The sequence below is a fragment of the Typopeltis vanoorti genome, chromosome 19, assembly GCF_054136105.1.
Source record: "Typopeltis vanoorti isolate ZY-2024b chromosome 19, IOZ_Tvanoo_1.0, whole genome shotgun sequence".
Taxonomy (NCBI): domain Eukaryota; kingdom Metazoa; phylum Arthropoda; class Arachnida; order Uropygi; family Thelyphonidae; genus Typopeltis; species Typopeltis vanoorti.
Genome location: NC_143567.1, coordinates 52,317,164 through 52,339,771, shown reverse-complemented (window position 1 = coordinate 52,339,771; position 22,608 = coordinate 52,317,164). Strand labels below are relative to the sequence as shown.

Sequence of the window (22,608 nt, the reverse complement as noted above, 5' to 3'; positions counted from 1 at the left end):
CTCTTTGTACAGCTAATTTATAACTTAAGCAAAAGTTTTGTGTTTTGACAGTTTTCTCTCAGTATTTAATCATGTCTTTTTTAATATCAACAGTGATCAAACACACATAATTTATTTCTATGATTTTTTTGTCTAGCCTAGTCTTTTCTGAAGTTTATGCTCACATATACTTTTCCTGCAAGGAAATTTCTCTGATCTCATTGTTTAATTTGTCTTAAAAAAAAAAAAAAAAAAAAGTACCTCCATATTGCATTTGAAAGAACAACAGGACAATGTCCCCTTCAGTAGGAAAAGATGGGAGTTTAGTTTATCATGACAAGAGGAATCTTTATATGTGCTCTGTTAGTTGAAGATTTTTCTCATATGAAAGTAGCAAGGTTTTTTCCTCCCAGAAAATTGATTTCTTTAATTCCACATACAAGCAAATCAGCCATAATACACATGCAATTTTATAGGCAAAAATATTATAGACAGTGGTGCACATAGTGGAGTGCTCTCCTACAGTGAGTCCTTGGATATGACACACAATAATAAATAATAATGATTTGTATGATGAGAGCTTTACTCCAATTGTCTGGAATTTAACTTGAACCCAAAACCTTCTGGATTATGCATTGTAGCCACTGCAAAACATCTTCACTGTTAGTTTAGGTTGACTATTATCTACTCTGGTTGCTTTTCCACATTTCAAATTACTGATGTTTTCTACCTAAGTACAGCAATTGATGCTCACTATATAGTCTGATTTATAAAGACAGTTTGCTGTAGTGAATCTCTTTGAGCATAATGTATCTAATAAGACTTTATTGGGTCTTTTCAGTAGTTTGTAGCATTGTTTTAGCAAGAATTGACTGTACTTGCTCCTAAACATGAGAAAATATATTCTTGGATACTGACTGTTCTGTCATTCACTACCTCATTTTTCAAAGTAATTCTTCCTGATATCCTTATCTTCAGTTTCATATCATTTCTTTGAATTCTTCTGTGATACTTTTCCTTTGTTCATTAAGCCTTCTTAATTAGTAACCTTTAAAATGCGAGTCTACAGTTCAACTTGATTGTTTTCAATAAAAATCAAGTGAAAAGTGATTTGTTACAAAACTTACACATTTTTCTCTTCAGTGGAATATTCACTTTTTTTTAATGCTAATTGACATTCACTTCTATTTCAGATCCTCTGTACACTTGTATCTTGGACTAACATGAGATGTTTTGTGTGAGTTCTTTTCATGTTCATTTCTCTAATATTTTTATTTTAGAACAGTGCTAAAAATTATTAGTCTGCCCTGAACAGAAGCCTCTCATGCACTTGACCTCATTAGCCCTATCATTTTCTTCAAATTTCACAAAACATTTTTATGTCTGGGGTTTATTTTCTACTCTGCTGCTAATCTCTCTCAAAAATCAGATTTCCTTTTTCTGCATCTGTCCCTTCAATGGCTTGAATAATGCTTCTCTATTAGAACCTTCCTTGGGACTGACTAGCACAAATAAGTCTCAGTTTCTTATTTTAAAATTTGTTTATAATGCTTTACTTTGAAACGCTCTCATTCAAGTTGTTTATTTTTAGTGTTGAATATAGGTAGTTTTCACTTTACAAATTTTTGGATCGGAATTTTTATTTTAAATTGTGCACTGCAAAGGCGATTAGGGATGTATATGGGGAATTATGCAGGATGTAATGACAATGATCAGTTAGAATGAGCCTTGGCGACACACTTGTGTCGCCAAGGCACTATACCATTATTACCACTATAAAAAAATGAACTGGTTGGCATAACATTAAAGTACATTGTGAAGCTTCAAGTGCCGATAGTGGGGCTGCAAAATCTCATCCAGAAAAATTAGAAGGAAATTACTTGCCATTGCTGCAAATTTTTAATGTTGATGAGATAGTTTTTTTGGAAACAGATGCCTGTAAGAACTATGGTGATTGCAAGTTAAAACCCTTATTTGTGCATCGATCAGAAAATCCAAGATGCTTAAATTAATAAAGATACTCTCCCAGTAATATGGAAGGCAAATAAGAAGGCTTGGCTGATGGGTTCCCTATTCAAAGATTGGCTTATGCATCACTTTGTTCCTGAAGTGAAACTTTATTATGAGAAAAAACAAATTCCATTTAAAGTGCTTCTGATAATTGACAGTGCACCTAGCCATCTCTCATCAGTAGCTTACATTTTCCATAATGTAAAAATAGTCTTTTTATCTCCAAATGTAACTTCTCTTTTACAACCAATGGATCAGGAGTGATTGCAGTGTTTAAAGCACATTATCTCAGACTTTTGAAATGTTAATAGAAGCAACTGTTAAAGATGGAAACTTTTCTATCAAAGACTTTTGGAAGAGATTGAACATTTAGATGCAATTGCTGACTTTCAACTTAAATATATACTCTATATTTTCCTGTACAATATTTACACTATATAATTATAGCATTTTGAAGAGATTTTCTTCTTGATCTGCAAAACTTACAAATCCTTGTTATCCTTTCTTGATTTCCTGAATTTTTCTTAAAGTAAAAGATCTGGTCTTCATAACTTATTCGACTTAAACCCAGCTTGGAGCACTAGCAGATAATTCCCCTGAAATTCTAGCTCAGCTTCAACAATGTCCTTTGGTTTAGCAGGGTCTAGATTCAAATCCCATCTAGGACATGAACATTTATAAGGTGGTTTACATGTGAAAGTGAGTTAGCTAGTGGTTAGTCTCATGTAGAGGCGGAAGGGTTTTTCATCCTGGAAAATAAACTGGACAGCAAATTAATATGATACACTGGCTTTATAATTTTAGCTGATTTGGTCATAATTCCAAACAGCCAACTATCCCTTTTCATTCTCATGTTAAGTGCAGTTAGCCACTATTAAACTTCGTATCATGTATCCCAGTTAATTTTCCAAATCTCAGGTTTTGGCTTTTTCTACCACTCTCTTCTGTCACTGCTTATCTAATTTAATCTTTCAAAGTAATTATGTTCTATTTTCATCTACACAAGCTCCCATTTGAGGATTAACAGGGCCTTACAATTCAAAAATGATAAATTTTAATTTCCATTCTATATGTGGGTAGTTACTGTATTTCGTTGCAATAAGATATGTTGTGTTTTAAAGAGAAATATTTAGTATTAAAGATCCAACGTTATTTCAAAGCCAAATATGTAGAAATTTCGAAATTCTTACCAGAAATCTTATACATATCTAATCTAATAACACAAATCTGCATTAGACTTGTCTTAGCTTGTACTACTTAAGACCTGAGCACTGCCCAGGCATTCATATAGTTGCCTTTTATTAGTGGATTTTGATAAAGGTTTCAGTGGCTTGACAGTTGTTTTGAACTGGTTGGTTCTCTTCAGAGACCAGGTAAAAATCTTAAGAGCAAAACCTTCCATTCAATACCAAAACAATATCAGGTCAGATTAAGGTTTCTGCCTGCATGTGTGTATATATATACAGGGTGTTCGGGATAAATTTGACAGTTTCGTAAGGAAAAAGAAAATCTTCTTTGTATCTATTAAATTTAATGAATTGACAAAAAAACATTACAGGCAGAGTTAATTACAATACTATCAACAAGATTTACTCAAAATAACCACCATTAGCATCGATCACAGCTTCAATTCTGCTTCGGAACCTCGAACAAGCTGATGCTACAGTCTCCCTGGGAAGGGCCGCAAAAACTGTTTTAATTTTATCCATTAACTGGGCTTTTGTATTACTGGAAGTGCGATTGGTGTCTTTTTCAACTGCGCCCCATACAAAATAATCCATGGGGTTAAGGTCTGGGGAGTTTGGAGGCCAAACATTTGGACTGGTGAAGTCGTAGAAATTTTCAGACAACCATTTTTGACTTTTCCCAGAGGTGTGGCAAGGGGCCGAATCCTGCTGCCATACATACGGCCTACCATTGGCTACCCTTGTTATCCAGGGCTTGACTACAGTTAGCAACTCCACGAACAAAGCCCGAATTCCAATGCCAGGGTTCTTCAACACCTGTTCCTGCAGATTTGCGAGGAATTCTGCTGTACGAACGCAATCAGATCGTCTGCTAGGGATCTTTCTTCTTGCTACATCCTCGTAGTCACCATTGCAAGTCTCTAGTTCATGCCTGATTGTTTTTACTGTATTCAGGGAGCATTGGGCAGCAGTCGTAATATCCTTATTTTGATGGCGGGCACGAATCATCATGATACAAGTTATTCTCTTCCATGATTCAGGTGGGTTCCAGCTATCCATCCTTTCTGACATCTTGTATATGAATGAAGAAGGGTCCAAACTTTTAAATGAAGAGAAGTGTGTGTTAATACATGTAACTTACGGAAAAATATAATTAATTATAAATATGTCAAATTTATCCCGAACACCCTGTATATGTACCAAACCTGTAAAACTGCAGTCAATACAGAACTCTTAGGAACTGTGGGAACAGTTTTGGAAGTTTTTCCACTTGGTTATACTATAAATTTGAAGATATTAAGAAATTATATACTTGGTTTAATCCTTTATCCAAGTGTAAGCAAACAAAGTTTGCACCTGAAGTATTTTCAGGACTGCGACAACTCTTATATAGAAGCTGATCAGTTCACATCACTTGCCTTAGTATCCCATAATGCAAAGCAAAAACCCTTGCAGGTATGTATAATGCTATGCATTATGAGAAGGGTCACTACCCAGACCTAGAGTTGATACTGAGGTTGAAGTAATGCCGAAGTCATAATTTCTTATATGAGTAGCCAAAAGGTGTCGCACCTTATTATTAAAATACTCTGGATTAGAGATAGTTGTTGGAAGTTTTTCTTGGTATCTTTAATTTATAGTATAACCAAGTAGAAAAACTTCCAACAATTTACACATAGCATTGTACATATCCATAATGATATGTTTTTTGCATTATGGGATACTAAGACAGCTGATGTGAAGTCATCAGCTTCTATATAAGTTGCCACAGTCATGAAAATACTTCAGGTGCAAATTTTGTTTGCTTACACTTGGATAAAGGATTAAACCAAATATATAATTTCTTAGTATCTTTAATTTATTTGCAGCAATAGTTTGTTATAGTGGAATGTTTGCTATACTGAACTTTCTTTAGAGTAGCATGGTGCTTATGGAACTTTGATCTGAAATTTTCAGTAGTAATGAATAAGTTCATAATGGGGTTTTCTGTAGTGAAAGTAGACTGTACCTGTTAAATATATTTGGTTGGATTATGCTTTAGAGCAGTCTTTCGTGAAAAAAAGTTTGAATTCAGTTGTATGTATTTTATCAGATTTAATACATTAGTAAAAAAAGTGAATAATTTTTAGTTACCATTATTATACCAATTTTCTAGGAATAGTCGATTATAACAAATTGTATGCCATTTATATTTGAATTTAATTTAGTCACTGCAAAACAGTTAAAAAAAATAATAATAATAATAATAATAATAATTTCTTTACTTCTAGGGTTTTGACAATGACAGGAATTTAGATGACAGTTTCTCTAGGTAATGTTATTTTAATTTTCTTTAGTTTAATACAAACTCAGTGCATCTTAGTTTAGAATCAACTAGAAAAATGCGTAAAATGCGAAAAAAGTCCTAAAACAATGTTTGACAGTATAAAAGTTAATCATTTGTAACTTTTTGAAAATTAGGTTAATTTTCAATTTCCTTTTTAATTAAAGAAAATGGTTTAGGTTAGGTTTGCAAAAATGCAATAGCTCTTATCAGCTGTATTGTCCATCTATACATTTTTCTGGATGGATTTGGTTGATATTATGTATTTTTGATCTCTGTTTTGCTGGACCTCATTGCATTTCAGGGACTAAAATTGCTGGCATGATTCAAAAGGAAATAAACATAAATCAGAAAATGGCTCTGTTCAGTTGCTATTCTAAATCTTGTCACTATGCAAAAATGTGCCTTTGTTATTGTCTTGGATCAACCTGCTAGTGCAGTGCTTGATATTTGAACACTCTTTCAGCATTGAATTTTGATTAGCAACTGAATTCTCTACCTTTTTTGTCATACTGACTATATTCTTAAAATGAAAACTGTTTTCTTGTTACTGCAGAAGATCACATACTCTTTTCCTTTCACAGTAGTAGTGAACCTATGGTAACACTGCAGTAGTAGTGTTACTGTAAGTTCATTTGAATTTTAGTATAGTTCGCCCACCGTTTGTAGATCTCTCCTTGGCATTTTGCCAAGAATAGTCGATTCATGCAGAAGGGGAGAAAGAAATGAAGGATGTATGAATTGGTCACCAACATGTGAAATCACGTGCTTTCTTGTCTGTCGCTGTATTAGTACTAGCTTGATTTTTGTTGTTGCTTTTTTGCATTATTTTTTTATTATTAATTTGTATGATGGATCCAGTACAGTCAACAAGTTCTGTTGTTAAACGTTTCAGTAGCTCTTGCAAAAGAATACTGAATGATGTGCTGACATTCTGCGGAAAAAAAATCTTCTCCGTGTTCCCCTTTCTCAGGTCATAAAACGTGCAAGTGCAATTGCGGGCGTATCGTGGTCGACTGTTAAAAGAATTCGTAGGGAATCAAAAGGTGAAGGTAAGCCAAAATTTAAATCTCCTAAAAAAAAACTGCCAGAGTAAAGAAAAGCATCGAAACAGTAGCTTTGAATGATTTTGATGTAGACGTTATAAGAACTATTCACGAATTTTACGTGGTCGAGAAAAGAGTGCCAACTGTTCCGAAATTGATTCCTGTGGCTTAAAAAAAAAATTAATTTTCCTTGGAAAAGAGAAACTTTAAGGAAAATACTTCATGAAATCGGATTTTGTTTTAAAAAGTCCCAGAATAAAAGGAAACTTATCATGGAGCGAAGTGACATTGTTTTATCTAGAAGGGCAGTATTTGAGAGCAATAAGATGTTTCAGGGAGGAGAAAAGACCGATTTTGTATCTAGATGAAACTTGGATTGATAGTAATTTAACTTATGGAAAATGTTGGCAGTCTAAAGAAGAATGTGGAGTGCTACAAACCGGAAATGCCTTGCGACGCATAATAATTTTGTGTGCGAGTGGAGAAATTGATTTTATGCTGAATTCAAACTTACTATACAAAGCCACTTACCATAGGCAAATGAATTCTACAATCTTCGAAAATTGGGCAGAAGAAAAACTGATTCCAAACCTTCCTAAAAATACTGTTATAATTGATAACGCTTCATATCATCACTGTATTCGATTAAACAAAGTTCCAAATTGGTCTAACAAGAAGCAAGTTCTTATGGATTGGCTCTCTGCAAATAACATTTCTCATTCCCCAGATTAGCGAAAAATTTAATTGCTTAATTTGGTCAAAAGAAACTTGCCCACAACTAAACTATTTAAATTCGACACAATGCCCAAAGAGCATGGATTTCTAGCTTTGAGGCTACCACCATATCATTGCGATATTAATGCTATTGAGTATGTTTGGGCAGAAGTGAAAAGTTTCATTCGCCATCGCAACGTTACTGGAGATATTGACATGTCGAAACTTTCTAAGCTTTCAGAACAGGCGATTGAAAGTATTACAGTTCAAAACTGGGGAAAATATTGCTTTCATGTCACATCATTGGAAAATCTGTATTGGGACAGAGACGGAATTGTCGAAGAATTATGTGAACCTTTAGTGATCAGTTTAAGTGAAAGTGATGGCGATTCAGACATCAATTCAGATGACTATGAAGATTAAAAGGATTTGATAATGGTATTTTTTTCCAACCTTTTTTTGCATGGGTTAAGAGTCACAACAAGTCATAAATAATTAATCGGTTTAGGACATTAAAGTGTCTCAGTTCTCCCAACTAAGTTTAGAATATCCAAATTCATTTGAAAAAATTGCTGTTTTTCTGTATAATTATTTTTATTTTATAGAAAACTTTCTTAAAAATAAACTTAGTTAAATTTTTGTTTTATGCTATACCTTTTTAATTTTGTTAATACTCTACGTACATTTTTCCAACTGTTATATAAGCGAAATAGTTACACTTTAAAAACTACAATGTTCGTAAAAGAAAAGCTAAATTTTCCGACCTGTAATAATAAACAAACACATCCCAGAAGACAGATTGATTACCCTATTATCGGAATGGATTCTCCTTTTTCTGACATGCGCAGAAGTGTCAAGGGACCTCTAATCAGTGGGCGAACTATATGGGGAGGAGGGAAGAGTTTCTTATGTGGTCAATTCTAGGTGGTAGAGGGGTTTTATTAAAATGACAGTCTGCTGTCTTGCTTATCAAAAACCAAACATAATCAAAATACCGTATTTTTCAGATAAGACACACCCCCAAATTTGAGACAATTTTTAGAAGAAATATATTACATAAAAATATTCACAAACCTTAAATTTCATTTATCATTACCAGAACCTGTGCCAGCAGCATTCAGTTTGTCTTCACTCGTCTTGTTACTTTCACTTTTCGTGTTATTGTCTGAACTATTGTTATCACTCTCTTGAAAAACCAAGTCATCTTCAGTACCATCCATCGCGTTACTTATGCTGCGTCTTTTGAAAGACTTAATAATAGTATTTTCAGTTTAAAACTGCATACGTTCACCTACTAACTACTATTGACAGCAGTGAAGTTTTCCTGTGTAAATCGGGGATTCCCACATATGCAGCGAAACACTTGTTTGGCTCGCATAGAAAATGTGGGAATCCAAGACTTACCTGGTATCACTTATCTGACCATAAGGCACGCCACAATTTTAAGTCACTTTCTCTGTGTAAAAAGGTGAGTCTTATGGTCCAAAAAATACAGTAAATATAAACAGAGGAAACCTCACTTAAATAACTTAATGTAAAATTTTCACTTAGGTGTGTTGCAAGCATCTTTAGTACAGGATCATAAAATGGCAAATAAACAATAACAGACAATTTTAAAAAGCACCACCTGAGTAGCTAATGTAAGATAATTAAATACAGTCAATAATTTCCTAACTTTAATTTTCTTAAAAAAAAAAAAAAGTGTGTGTAACATTTAAGAAAGATTAGCAGATTTAAAAAATACTCTCTCTCATAAAGGGGATAGGCATAGAACTTCAGATTGGTTTAAGTTAACAGTGAAGTAAAGTTTCACACATTTCTTTATAAAGATCCTTTATGAGGAAATGGTTTATGAAGGATTCTTGTCTTGTTTCAATAAACTATGTTTAGTGCCGATAGCATGCTTAGCAAGTCCAGACTGGTTCAGGCTTATGATATTTAATATAAGACTTGTGTTCTTCTAGACATATAAAAGCAAATCTTAGAGTTTGTTTATAATGAGATAACCCACAAGAGCAAGGAATCTAGTAGAGGCCTGGAAAACCTGAGGTGGAAGCTCATCCTTAAACTTTGGCTATGTGTTCAGAAATGCTTTGCATATAAGGAATAGGAATAAGAGTTATTTCTTCTATATTGGAAGAGGTAGAGGTACCATAATGTTGAAAGCTTTTTTTTTTTTTATTAAAGAATTCTTAATCATTTTATAAAAAGGTTAATTTAATGTTGTGTTTGCATTCCACCTGCATGTATCACTACCTCCCACATCATTTCATTTGCTCCCTCATTTGCAGTTCCACTCATTCATATTTTCTCTGATAATACATTTTTGACAAATTCTAGCACAAAAATGCTAGAATTTAATAAACTGTTGACAAATAGTTTAACCATTAACTGTTTAATAAACTATCCTATTTTCATAAACTATTCCCATTTGATAATTACATTCTGCAAACATTGCACAAAAATTTTTTTAGCCACACTTTGAATGACTTGCTACTTACATTGTTTCTTATAGTTATACATATATCGTTTTACATATTAATTACTAATTACAATACCTTGTAATTAGTAATTAATGTCTTCCTAACATCATAATATCCTTTTATACCCAGTGAGAGCACATATTACAAATAGATAATGATAGTTTTTACAATGCTAAATATTAAACTTAAGAGCATCAAAAATGAACATGACTTGTTAGGAACAATGCCAACCATACCCTATGATAATAATCTAAATCCAAACTAAACCACATAAAATTTATAAATCAATATTTTTTTAATAAAAAGAAACTTATCTTTTTAGAGCACTCTTAACAGTCATCCTCCTCAGTGTGCCACCTAGTTTTTCAAACCTAATTAATGAACTTTGCAATGCTGCAAACATCTCATCAGTGAATCTGCTGCACTATAGGTATGGAATAAATGCTGTGGGGAATAGCCATTGTAGACAGAAGAGATCTTTCCTTTTTTTTTTTTTTTTTTTTTTTTATTTGTATATTTTATGATTTGTTATATAGTTTATTTTGATAACTGAAATAGCCAAAATTAATTACAAAATCAAAGCTTAATTTTAATTTCATCTCACATAATGAAACACTAATTAGGATATCTGTATATGTGAGATGAAGTTCCTTGATTGTTTTTAAAATCCATAGAGATGCTGTTATAAAAGCAGCTTAAATATTGCATGTACGCTTATAGTTGGTACAGACAGTGGTCTGCTATAGGGGACTGCTGAAATGTTCATGGATGCCTATAGTGTCATACTTCAAGGAGGAGAGGGGGTGGGGTGTCCATTACTCTGACCTTCAGTAGGATCATCGATTTAATAATATGTGAGTAATCCCTAAGCATTAAGATAGGCTTTTTATGGTAACCCACTGCTTCCTTATTTTTGTAATCAAATTACTCTTCACATTGCCAATGTAATCTGAATGGAGAGGTTCTCCTTTCCAACAATTAAACAGCAAGTTCAAATCCCACTGTGGACATAAAATGTTTTTTGAAGATTAAGGTCAGATTAGGAAGTGGAGAATACCACTCCACTGGGTTATTATTCATGTTTATTGAATAAAAGAAATCCATCACCTTTTGAGAGCAATTGTGTATAATTATGGTTTTCAGCTAAAACTTAATATTAAGCTCTCTCTGGGGGAGAGGATATTTTGTTGCCTGCCATCTATGTTACATGACAATTGACTAAAGTTTAACTCTTCCATTCATGAAAATTTGAAGTTAAAATCGAAGCTTTTCCTTAGTAACATGAGTAAGATAAATCTTCAACTTATATTAAAAACACTTTAGACTTGAAAAACAATATTTATTATCATCTAAGCTTGTTGTTGTTGTCGTCACATGTCAGATCCCATTGAATTACTCCAGCAAGAATTTCAATTTGGTATGGTCAAACTTTTTGACTTTGTTATTAATTCTGGATATTTATTCAAAACAAACTATACCAACAGACTGAAAGAATGGCAATGGGAAGTCCTCTTCCAACTATTTAATGGAACACTTTGAAAGAAGTCTCTCCTTAACAATATTTCTTATAGACCTGCACACTGGTACAGGTATGTTGACATGCTTATTTATGTTCTTCAAGTGAACTTCTATAGAAAGAATTGCAGCACATTAGTTCAACTTTCATGTCAAATGATTTCAATGACACCAGCAATAAATCATTCAGCAACTATAGGATCCCTTCTTCTTCTTCTGCTGAAGAGGAACTCACTTATATTCCACTCCCTTCTGTGAAAGGAAGTTTTGAAATTATTAGAATTTCAAAAAAAAAGAATTTTTAAAACCTCCTAACATTTTAAATGAGTAAATTTTTGTGGATCTGGGAGATCTGCTTTTATCCATCATAAAGAATGCAAGTCTTATATCAGATGCCATGAACTTGAACAATCAGGGCTTTCTGAAGATGTTATTGCTACCAAACACAATGTTCTCTGGAATAAGACAAAAAAAATTTCATAAAAGCATGTTTTTATGGAATTTATAAGGAAACTTGTGAAACATTACTCCATTACCTAAACTCAAAGTAGATCTTGGTCTATGTTTATCTCCTTTATGGGAAAAGCTACTTTTCAAGTAGCTAATCTTTCCTAATTTGTGTGTGTTAGGAAAATGTTAGTTTTTGTTAGCTTACAGTAGCTACTATGGTGGTGCTTTTAGAATATGTATTTGTATATTTTGCTCTTCCACTTCTGTGCTGAAGAAGTGGAACAGCAAATTGACTATAAAATTAAAGGCTATAAAATTGTGTACTTTAATACCATGCCTGTGAAACATAAGCAAAAATTTTACAATTAATATCAAGATTTTCTATATGAGTTTTCTGTCTCTATGATTATTACAACAAGAAATAGAGCATGGTCTAATTTCTATAATAGTTTTAAAAGTGATGCTTCATCAACAAGGCCATAAACAGATATGAGCTACCTCAATCATCCAAGAAGAGGACATAATACTATCTATTATGTCCAAGGAATCCATGCACAATGTTATGATAGAAATTTTAGCTGTCAAGTCATTCTGTTGTGATGCTTTCTTTGTTTTTGGGTTCTGCAAATAAGTTCCCATTAGTGACTGGTGACATTTTGTGATTTTTATTTTACTTTAGCAAATCTGAGAAACTACAGCTGTTCATTGTGAGGGATATGAATATATCAAGTATTGTGAAATTAGAATGGTCTGGGCTTGCAGAGCATGCAGTCACCTTTTATGCAAGAGACAGTCTCTTGCATAAAAGTAGGCTCCTTATTGAAAGAACTAAGGAAAGTTTGGAATCATTACTACTACCTCATCCAAATCTATAGATATGGTAGATATTATCTGAATTGTGGGAAGTAATAATGCTTAACACTACTCATCAAAGTTAATTTGTATACCTTCTACTAAATGTTGTTGGAACTTAAGTTATAGACTGCTGCTCTTGATATGCATTGTTAGTTTTTGTCATTTATGCTGCTATTTATACTCATTAAAAATCATACCAATGATTCCTACATGCTGAGTGAAATTCTACAGATATAAAATCATACTATGAATCTGTTAATTTTTTTTTTTTTTTAATTATAGTGTCAAGTTTCATCATAATTATTTTTTTAAATGATGATCTCATTCGTGGAAGGCTATAAAATTGTGTACTTTAATACCATGGGCAGTAAATTACACCATGATACTTTTGGATTTTTCTAAGGCTTTTAACAGAATATTACATGGAAGACTTTAATAAGAGAATATGGAATTGGATTATGAACTATTGGCATGGATAAGAGGATGGCTAACTGATAGATATCAAAAAGTTGTATGTGGAGGATGGAGGTGAATCTGCAAGATTCAAGGTAACCAGTGGTGTGTCTCAAGGATCAGTCTTTGGTTCATTGTTATTCAGTCTGTACATTAATGACACTGGGAAGGATTTGACATGCTATATATAGCTATTTGCTGATGATGCAAAGATAGGTATGATAATTTAGGAGTACTACTTGCAGAATGATTTGAATAAGCTGGAATTTTGGCATGTGAAAATGGATGTCAGTTCAATGTCAATAAATATAAGTCATTCACTTTGTGATTAGATACATTGTCATATTGTATTGGTGGGATTATGCTTGGAGTTTTAGTAGATAGCAAGTTGAAGTTCAGAGGCCATGTAGCAAAGATTGCAAATAAAACTCAAAAGATAGATGCAATGCTGAAATTCACATGTAAAGATAAGGATGTCATTTTGCCTCTTTACAAGGCCTTGATAAGACCTCACTTGGACTATTATGTGCAGATGTTGGAAATTTTTCCACTTGGTTATACTACAAATTAAAGATGCCATTGTATTAGCTCTTAGTGTGTGCACAGATTTCTCATTGGTAAGACCTCAGCAAAGGTTAACACTGATCTGAGTAGTAAGCCTTCCTATAATGCATGAAATAATGATATATCAAAAATAAGAATGAAAACAAGAATATATAATTCTTTAAGTATAATTTGCTAATGCCACAAAGGTGGCAAAATATTTCTCAGGACTAACAAAAGCTTAAAAATTGGAAGAGTAGAAAAATCATATAACAAATTGGACAAACCCAAGATATTCTGGATGTTTTAAGAATTTTCTGAAATGTTAAAAGAAATAAGCAGTAATAGAACGGTGGTAGAAAATATCCACTAGAAATGGAGTTGAGTGTATTTCAGTGTTGGTGATGATAAAACCCTCTTAGAAAACATGTGGAAAGACAACTTGGAATAGATTGACTAGAAATGCTCAGATATGAAAGTATAGGTTTTACAGTAACTACAGTGTGTAATTCTGATATTCCAGATGATTGAAGATACTAGTTTCTGAAAGAATCATCAAAGCTAGATTTAAAACTAAATACAGAAATGTGACTATAATAAACATATATGGACCAACAAACAATGCAAAAACAGAAGAGAAAGAAGAATTCTATGACATGCTGCAAAAAAGAAGGAAATAAATTTGAATACGAGAATTTCAAAGGAATTTCCTTACTGAATTTTCTAGGTAAGATGTATGCAAGTATACTTGATATGAGGCTAAGAGAAATTGTGGGAAAGAAATTTGGAGAAGAACAAGCTGGATTCAGCTAAATAGATGTCAGGACCATATTTGTATTTTTATCACAAATAGTTGAAATTGTGGGAATAGGTTTGGGGGAGGGGGAGCTCATATGATTAAGCTGCCATGGAGCTCATCAAAACACTACTGTTATAATGTAAATAGAAATATTATACAGAGCAGTAGGTAACCCTATACTTCAGTGTAAGTCAGCAGTTAGATTTGAAGAGTGTACAGGATAAGGTGTTTTATATGAAAGGTATAAATAAGGCAAGGATAAGGAAAGTAGCATTGAACCTGATATCAAAATCTGTTTTAGGTAGATAGTGTATATATTTTAAATTCACTAAAACTTTTCAGTTTATTGAGTAACTGCTATAGAAGTTTGACATGAAAACAATAAAAATAAAACTATGAAAAATATGCAAGAATGAAAAACATCAATTATTATCAGTGGAGAATATAGTTAGCATATAGAACAAGTAAAACTATGACAGTTATTTAGGCAAAATTTGTAGTGAAGTGTACATTAAACATGGCAATAGATAATAGAATCAGCAAAGCTAGTTTAATGGGAAACCAGTTGATAGTTATAGAAAATAAGAGAGAAAATGGCCAAAACACCAAGTAGCATTAAATAAGTATTTAAACCAGCTTTTAATTTATGGATCTGAAAGTTATGTCAGAAATAATTAATTGAATACTAGATAGATGGAAAGGAATTTAACATTCTACAATAAGTAAGGAAAATCACAAAAGATGTTTTATGCTTTTTAAAAGTTCCATAGGAAGAACAAAACTAAGCAAATTGAGGCAATTAGGAAAATCTCTAAAAGGTCAGACTGAACCCAGAATCATTTTAAGTTAATTCTCTGATTACTGGTGTGTTGCTGTTTATGTCCAAGTGATTCACAATTATAATGAATATAATATAGAAATTAAGTGTACATACACAGATAATATTTTAATATTGGCTTAGATTCCACAAAATGGAGTCATTTCCTGCAATATATGAAATTTCCTGAAATGACTATTTCCTGAAATAGTCATTTCAGGAAATTCCTTGAGATGCAGTATCCTTGATGTTTATTTCATTAGAGAAAAGCACAGCAAGATTTGCTATTAAGATAATTCATTTGTTAGTATTGTACAGTTTTCATATTACTGTCAACTCTCACCATAGCAAACTCAAGGGACCCAAGGATATGGTTTATAATGGTTAATTTCTTTAGAGCATCCTTGCTATGGAGGAAGAGATTGCTCCAAGATTTACAATTTTCTCATTTATAGTCATGTTCTTGAAAATGTGTTTGTTACAGTGAGAGTTGGCTATGCAAGCTTTAATTGCAATTCTGTAAGTGTTCAACAAAAAAGATGTAATTTCCTTGTTAGTTTCTAAAATGTGCTTTGAGATATACTATCATGAAACTTGATTTAAATGAAGGGGATATTAAATCACACATTATTTTGAAACCGAATAAGAAACTCAAAGATTCTTTGAGTTTCTTATTCGGTTTTAAAATAATGTGGGATTTAATATCCCCTTAATTTAAATGATGTTTATATTGCTGAAATGAAGCCTATTGGCTCTTTATATTTAAATGAAACTTGATGTTTATTTCAGATTAGCACATTCCAGATCTCATCCAATGTTCAACACTACCCTGAAACCTGAAGATATTCATGACCTTGAACAATTTGTACAGAGCCAAGAGAAGTCTCGTGATACTGACCACTTTTTAAGTGATCAAATGGATGATCTGCTGTCACTCTAGCTGAGTACTTTATACTGTACTATCATTATTCCTGTACTGACATTTTCACTTGGAAGAAGATATTCTGGAGGCACTGCTTGTACAGTTTGTGGATATCACTGCAAAGTTTTCAATTGCATGAGTGAATCTCAGTGAGGTTGTGGTTTTCTGATGTCTGGATGAACAGCACCCCATTTGTATCCATGTATGACACATTATTTCTGTACTGTTTTATGGAATTAGTCTTTAGTCAGAAATATAAAACATATCATATCTGTTTTTAATTAAGCTTTTTTTTTTGTTTGTTTGACATGTTACTTAATTATTTCAGAGCATATCATGTGCTCTGAAATTTTGTGAGTTAATAGCAGTTTTAAGATGCATGTTTTTCATTTCTCTGACAAATGCTTTTATTTGGTCCCTCCTAAGAAATTCCTCCACTGCCAGTTTCTGCAAAAGGAAAGTGTGTAGTAAAACTCTTACACCTTTGGGACCAATGAAAAGTGGTTCATGTAAATTATGCATCTTGAATCATTCATGGTTCATATCGAGAAATTGTTGATTTTGTTAGGCCTCTGAAGAGTTGTGCAACAATGACAGCAGTGGATTAAAAGAATTTTGTAGAGAGAATGGTGCCCTTTGTTCCTCACAGTTCAGTTCAAAAGGCAATAAATATTGTTTTATAATATAAAGGCAAATGAGAGGAAAGGATTTTTTAAGTGAAAATTGTCTTCATATTTGGCCATCTGAATTGTTTAGATCAACAATGATTATTCATAACTCAACTCATTTAACATAATTCATCTCTTGATATTCTTAAATTGAATTAGAAATTCAATTTAATTGTTTGTAAGTGTTATTTAAAGATGAAATTCACTTTTAGCATTGAAAATATCATTATGTGAAAGTGGGGTTTGTCTTTTTGAGTAACTTTATAAAGATGGTCAGTTTATCAAGTTGGTCATACTTAGCTTGCAAAGTATTATTAAAACATTGGAAAGTGCAGTAGGGGTGCTAGTTCAAGCTTGTTACAGATTTCCTTTTTAATACTGATTGTTTGTCAGACTATTTTTGTGTGTGCAGAAATATTTTTCTTGTTGCTCTGAAAGTTTTTGCATATCTAATTTAATAAAAACATTAAATATTTGCAGTTTAAATTGAAATGGAGAGTTTGTTATTGTTAAATTTTAAATTTCCCATAAAGCCATATGTTGTAAGAGTTTGTTGAGAAAAATATTCATGCAGTGCTGTTAACTGTTTACCTTGAACAGAAACTATGCTCAAGTGCAGTCAGTATTATCTACTTTTTTTATATAAAAAAAGAAATGCAAAGTATCCATTTAATATCATGTAAGTTAAATCTTGTTAAATTTAGCTGCTACAAAGCAATTTTTTTCTTATCTATTTCTTAGTATAACTGTATGCTATCAGCCTTTTTGCTGAACTTATTCCCTGTTTGTTATTTTATGGCTCTTTTAATTTCTTTTCACTGTTAAATTTGCAATAAATATTTTATAATTTCTTTACGAATCTAGATCTGAAATTTGTATAATATTTTTTTGAAGTGCTAATGAAATTTTTGTAAGACTAATATCTATTATGAATATGTGAAAAATAAAATTTGATTTTGAATATGAATTTGGCTTTGGAGTGAACAAACTGAGAGTGGGGAACTGTAATCATTATTTTTCTACAAAAAATTGTATTAAACAAGTTAAAACATATGCTTTTAGACAAAAGGATGTTACAAAGACTATATCAGAGTTCTGGAATATAAATTAGACTGTGGACTGCAGACACTGGTTAACAGGAGAAATAGTTATGATAGACATTAAACTTCTAAAAGGGTGTTAGAGGAAGTTGATGAAATTTATATTATATGGAAGTTTGTGTGCAGTTTAGAAAGTGAGAGCAAGATTTTTCTCTCACAGAGCAGTGAGATGGTGGAATAGGCTGCCTGTTGAAGTAGTGAGTGTATGTAGTATAAATCAGTTTAAGAGAAGTTACGACAGCTGCACATGGGTGATGTATGGCCTCCTTAACTCTTTCTGACCTGAATTTTTTTTTTCTTTCTATTTATTTTGTCTTTAGGTCTAAAAAAAGCAACGGTATCAAGTATTTTTCTGAAAAATACATTTCAGGATAGGTTCTGAAATGATTCCAATTGGCATCATTAGGAGACATTGTCATGCAGACATTAAATATTCTGAAAACGCTTGCTATATTGGTGTAGTAACTTTCAAGTCATTTTACGTGGAATTCCTTAACAGTTTTTCTCTTTGTTCAGGCAAAGTGAAACATTATATTTCCCACACTTCATTCTGCTGTAACTCTTGATATGCACTTTGTATCTTGACTTGTCAGGGAGGTACTCTGACCAGTGACCCACACCATCATAGTGTACCTCAGCAACAGGACGCAGTGCTTTCTCTACACTCTTCTTCAGTGGTCCTGGCTTTGGCGAGTCAGATCGACGCCCTCTTTTTCTTGGTTCATTCGTTCTCCTTTTTAGAAGGCCAGTAGCAATGTTACACAAAATCAAGCAGTGGTTAGTGTTTTTCATTCTTCTGATCACATTGTCTTCTATACAAGAGCCATGCATTGACACATGACATGTTGATCAAATGAAATATGATCCTCAAGTAGAAGCGACGACCTTTATGTTGGTATGATATAGCTGAACAAGCATGTCGTGCAGATCGACACCTCCCATAAAAGTGTTGTATTCTTTGATTATTGATGGATGAGGGACATTCACATGTTGTTTAGCAGCAACAGACCATCGTCTGACATTTTCAATGGGCTCTTGACTTTTATAAGTGGAGATAAGGTGAACTGCCTTATTGTCGAACCATTTCAGTAGTATGATATTTTTGTTGGTCTCTACTCTATAATCATACGAGCCTCGACCACTCTTCTTCAAAGAAGCATCTGTCCGCAAAGAGCAGCCTACCAATCTGTTCTTCATGACAGTTCCCACCATATATATGCCTAACTTTTTCAGTTCTACTGCCAGGTCAAATGAAGTGAACCAATTATCAACAAATAACTTATGGCTCCTATGTTAAATCCTCAACTAGCCTCATGACCATATTGCTACTCATACCTAAGGGATCATCTTTCACTTTTGTCCCCTTGCCCACATAAATTTCAAAATCATACACTATCCCACTTACTCCAGCCAGTGCAAATACTTTTATCCCCCAGCGGTGTGGCTTGCTCTTTACGTACTGTAGCATAGAAGTATGAGACTTGAGTGGTATCATCATTTCGTCAACTGAGTTGTGTTCCTCTGGCTCGATTTTCAGAAAAATTTTTCTCAGAGATTCCATGAATGGCCTAATTTTGAAGAGTTTGTCATAGTCCCTATGCTCTCTTGGAACCATGTTATCATTATTATTTATATGCAAATAGTTCCTCAATTCAAAATCGATCACGTGACATAGTTCCTGCAATAGGCTCATAACATGTAGAATCAGCCCAGTACATTCTGTATTTTGGATTCTGAAAAACTCCAGCCAAAATATGTTTACCAATAAATTTGCACATTTCAATCACAGATGTGTTGATAGACTTTCCTGTTTTTTGCATAGAATACAAATTTGTTTGGTCAACTAAATTTTCTGATACTGTTATTAATAAATTTTTCAAAGTAATTCAGTGGGCTTAAGTTGTCATTTGGAGGATCAGAAAATGTGGAATTATAGGTCACATCTATTGCTTCCATGTTTTTGTGTCGCCACCATAGATTTCTTATGTCACATATAGGTGGCTCACTTTGATTTCATGTTTCAAGTCGCACACTGAGGGGTGTGTCATCTTCATCACCATTCCTCCTATGAACTTCCACAGGCACACTGTAGCTGTCTACAGTGAAAGTTTCACCTGCAGCAGCTCCTTCATCTGAAGATCTGCCTCGAACAGCTGCCCTCAATGTCTCCTCCTCCTCCACATCATCTTGCAACTCGACATCCGATATATCCCCTTCTAAGAGAAATACAATTTCTTCAGATGATAATGGCCTCGACATATTCTAAAAGAAAAAGATATCAAACTCATAATTATATTGTGACACAATCTACAAATGCCTAACTAGCCAGGAATCAAACCCAGGTCCTCCACATTATCATTGTGGAGGATCTGGGCTAGATTCTCAGCTCAGGATAAGATTTTTCTCTATAAATTTTCAGAAGAAGAAACTAAATAATTCGCACAAATAGCCACGTAATCCCAAATAAACAAGGTTGTAGCTAACATGTTATTATATACACGTGACCAACTGATTCCAAATGGAATCATTATATTCTGGTAGCAAATATTTAACTTCTGAGCTATACTCTATAATCCAATATATGCATATTATTCTACAATTATCTAAGTCATAAAAGCCGATATTGGTAAGATTTATACTGTTATTATTTTTGAGAGTTTCAAGGGCACCAGGATGTCGACATGCCATGCGGACATAAACGCACAAAAGGAAAATACGTGAACAACCGATCATGATGAAACAGCAGACAGCTGCAATCTGTCAGCAAAAAATGGAACTACGACATACGATACCAATTGGAATCATTGGCTAAGTAATATGGGTTATGAAAGCCAAGAAAGTAAGTGATTCCAATTGGAATCATTTGGGCAGAAAGGGTTAAATGAGCCCTAAATTCCCTGGAGGTCTCTGATAATAATTATTAAGGATATTTAATGCTCTCTTGTACTTTTCTCTTAGTTGAATATATCCAAGGAATGTAAGCTTTCTGTCAAACTGAGTCCTAATAATTTGCCATCTGTGTTATGTGCCATCCAGTCATTTTCAACTTTTGGTGATCTTGTGAACAAAGGCTCTCCATCCTACCTGGCCTCCTATCCTTTCTTTTGACAATTGTAAGTTCAAGTTGGTAAGTTATTTTATGTGGCCTTCATCATTCCCTCAGTCTTCCCTAACATAATTGCCTTTTCCAATGATTCATCATTTTGCATAATATATCCAAAGTACATAAACTTCTGTTTAGCGATCATCTTCTCCAAGGAGCATTCTGTCTTTATATTCTATTCTCTAAAACCTTACTGGTCATTCTTGCAGTCCATCAGATTCTTAATACTCATAATTCAATGTCCCATCCTTAACTCTGAGTCTGAATGAAGAGTGCATTTTCAGCAGAAGTATATATAGATACTTTTTTCTGCTGAAAACCTGAACACATTACTGAGATCCCCATGAAAAGATAACTGATTGCTTAAAGTTTGATATCTTCAATATTCTGGGTGAAATGTTGTGAATTTCACCCAGAATATTGAAGATATCAAACTGTCTGCATTTTTTATAAAGTCTAATTTTGTGGTCAAAAAATTTAAATGTCATTAAAAATCATTTTTGCTGCCTGTATATTACTTAAATCTTTCTTTTTAACAGTACACATTTCTGAACCATAATAGTGAAATGGAAGTGGTCATTACTTTATGGTTTTATTTTAATTGTTCAACTGATTTTCTGAAATTACTTTATTTTGTCATTGATATCTATATTTTAGATATGTTATTATGCAACCTAAATAATTACATTTTGTCACTTGTTCTATTTTACCTTTTATGACTATTTTTGATCTAATATGATCTTAATTTTTAAATGTTGAAATCTTTAAATTCTATTGTTGGCTTTATTTAATTCTTAAACTGATTTTTGAAGGTCATAATTTTCATCATCGTCAAATTTCTGCCATGTACCCTCAAGGGGGTGTACAGGATATGATAGTACTACATGAAAAAAATTACATCATTACTGACTTCCTATCTACAATTTTCCTCCAAATCAGTCTGTTACATGTCAAGACTCCAACTCTATCAGATCTTATATTTCTATCATCTAAGGCAGCGCTTCCCAAACTGTGGGCCGCAGCCCTCTTGGGGGCCGTAAGTTTTGTTGAGGGGGGGCGTGAAATAATGAAAACAAATTTTAAATGTTTTAAGACTAAGTAGATTTTTTTTTATCTTAAAAGAAACGTATTTTAATATTTATTATTTCCTTTTTGATATTTAATGGAAAAAAATCGCATTGGTGCGGGTTCACAAATTTTGCTTCCTGAGTATTTTGGCACTTGATGAATATCAGTAAAAATATACTTATTCATATAAGTTTCATTTCAAAGCAGAAATCTAACAATTGAGGTTTCAAATATTTCACCTGATATTGACTTTTTGTTTAGCAATACTGAAACGCATCCATCACATTAAATTGTTATTAAACTTCTTTTATGTTTTTAATTCTTTCTTTATTTCTAATAACTTACGTTTCATGTGCTTCTACTGCAAATGTACCATAACAATATATCTGTCTATATAAAAATGAGATAATGTGCCATGTCAAATGTGTATGTAAAATGCAAAAAATATAATATTTGATTTTTGCGGTATTCGCTGTGTATGTTTTGTATTGAATATAAATACAATAAATATTCTAATAATATATGTCTATATCACGATCTTTTTTCGAAAGGGGGGGTGTGAAATATTTTAAT

General features: G+C 32.8%; 1 protein-coding gene across 1 annotated transcript in view; it reads left to right on the top strand.

The window, feature by feature from the left end:
- LOC150096089 (low density lipoprotein receptor adapter protein 1-like) overlaps positions 1-17,731 on the top strand; it is a 105,559-nt gene extending 87,828 nt beyond the window's left edge. The window contains exons 6-7 of the mRNA XM_090409090.1: positions 5,447-5,487; positions 15,964-17,731. Coding sequence (XP_090265216.1) covers positions 5,447-5,487; positions 15,964-16,114 — 192 coding nt within the window. The 3' untranslated portion in view covers positions 16,115-17,731. The remainder of the gene's footprint in view (positions 1-5,446; positions 5,488-15,963) is intronic.
- Positions 17,732-22,608: the final 4,877 nt, after the last annotated feature.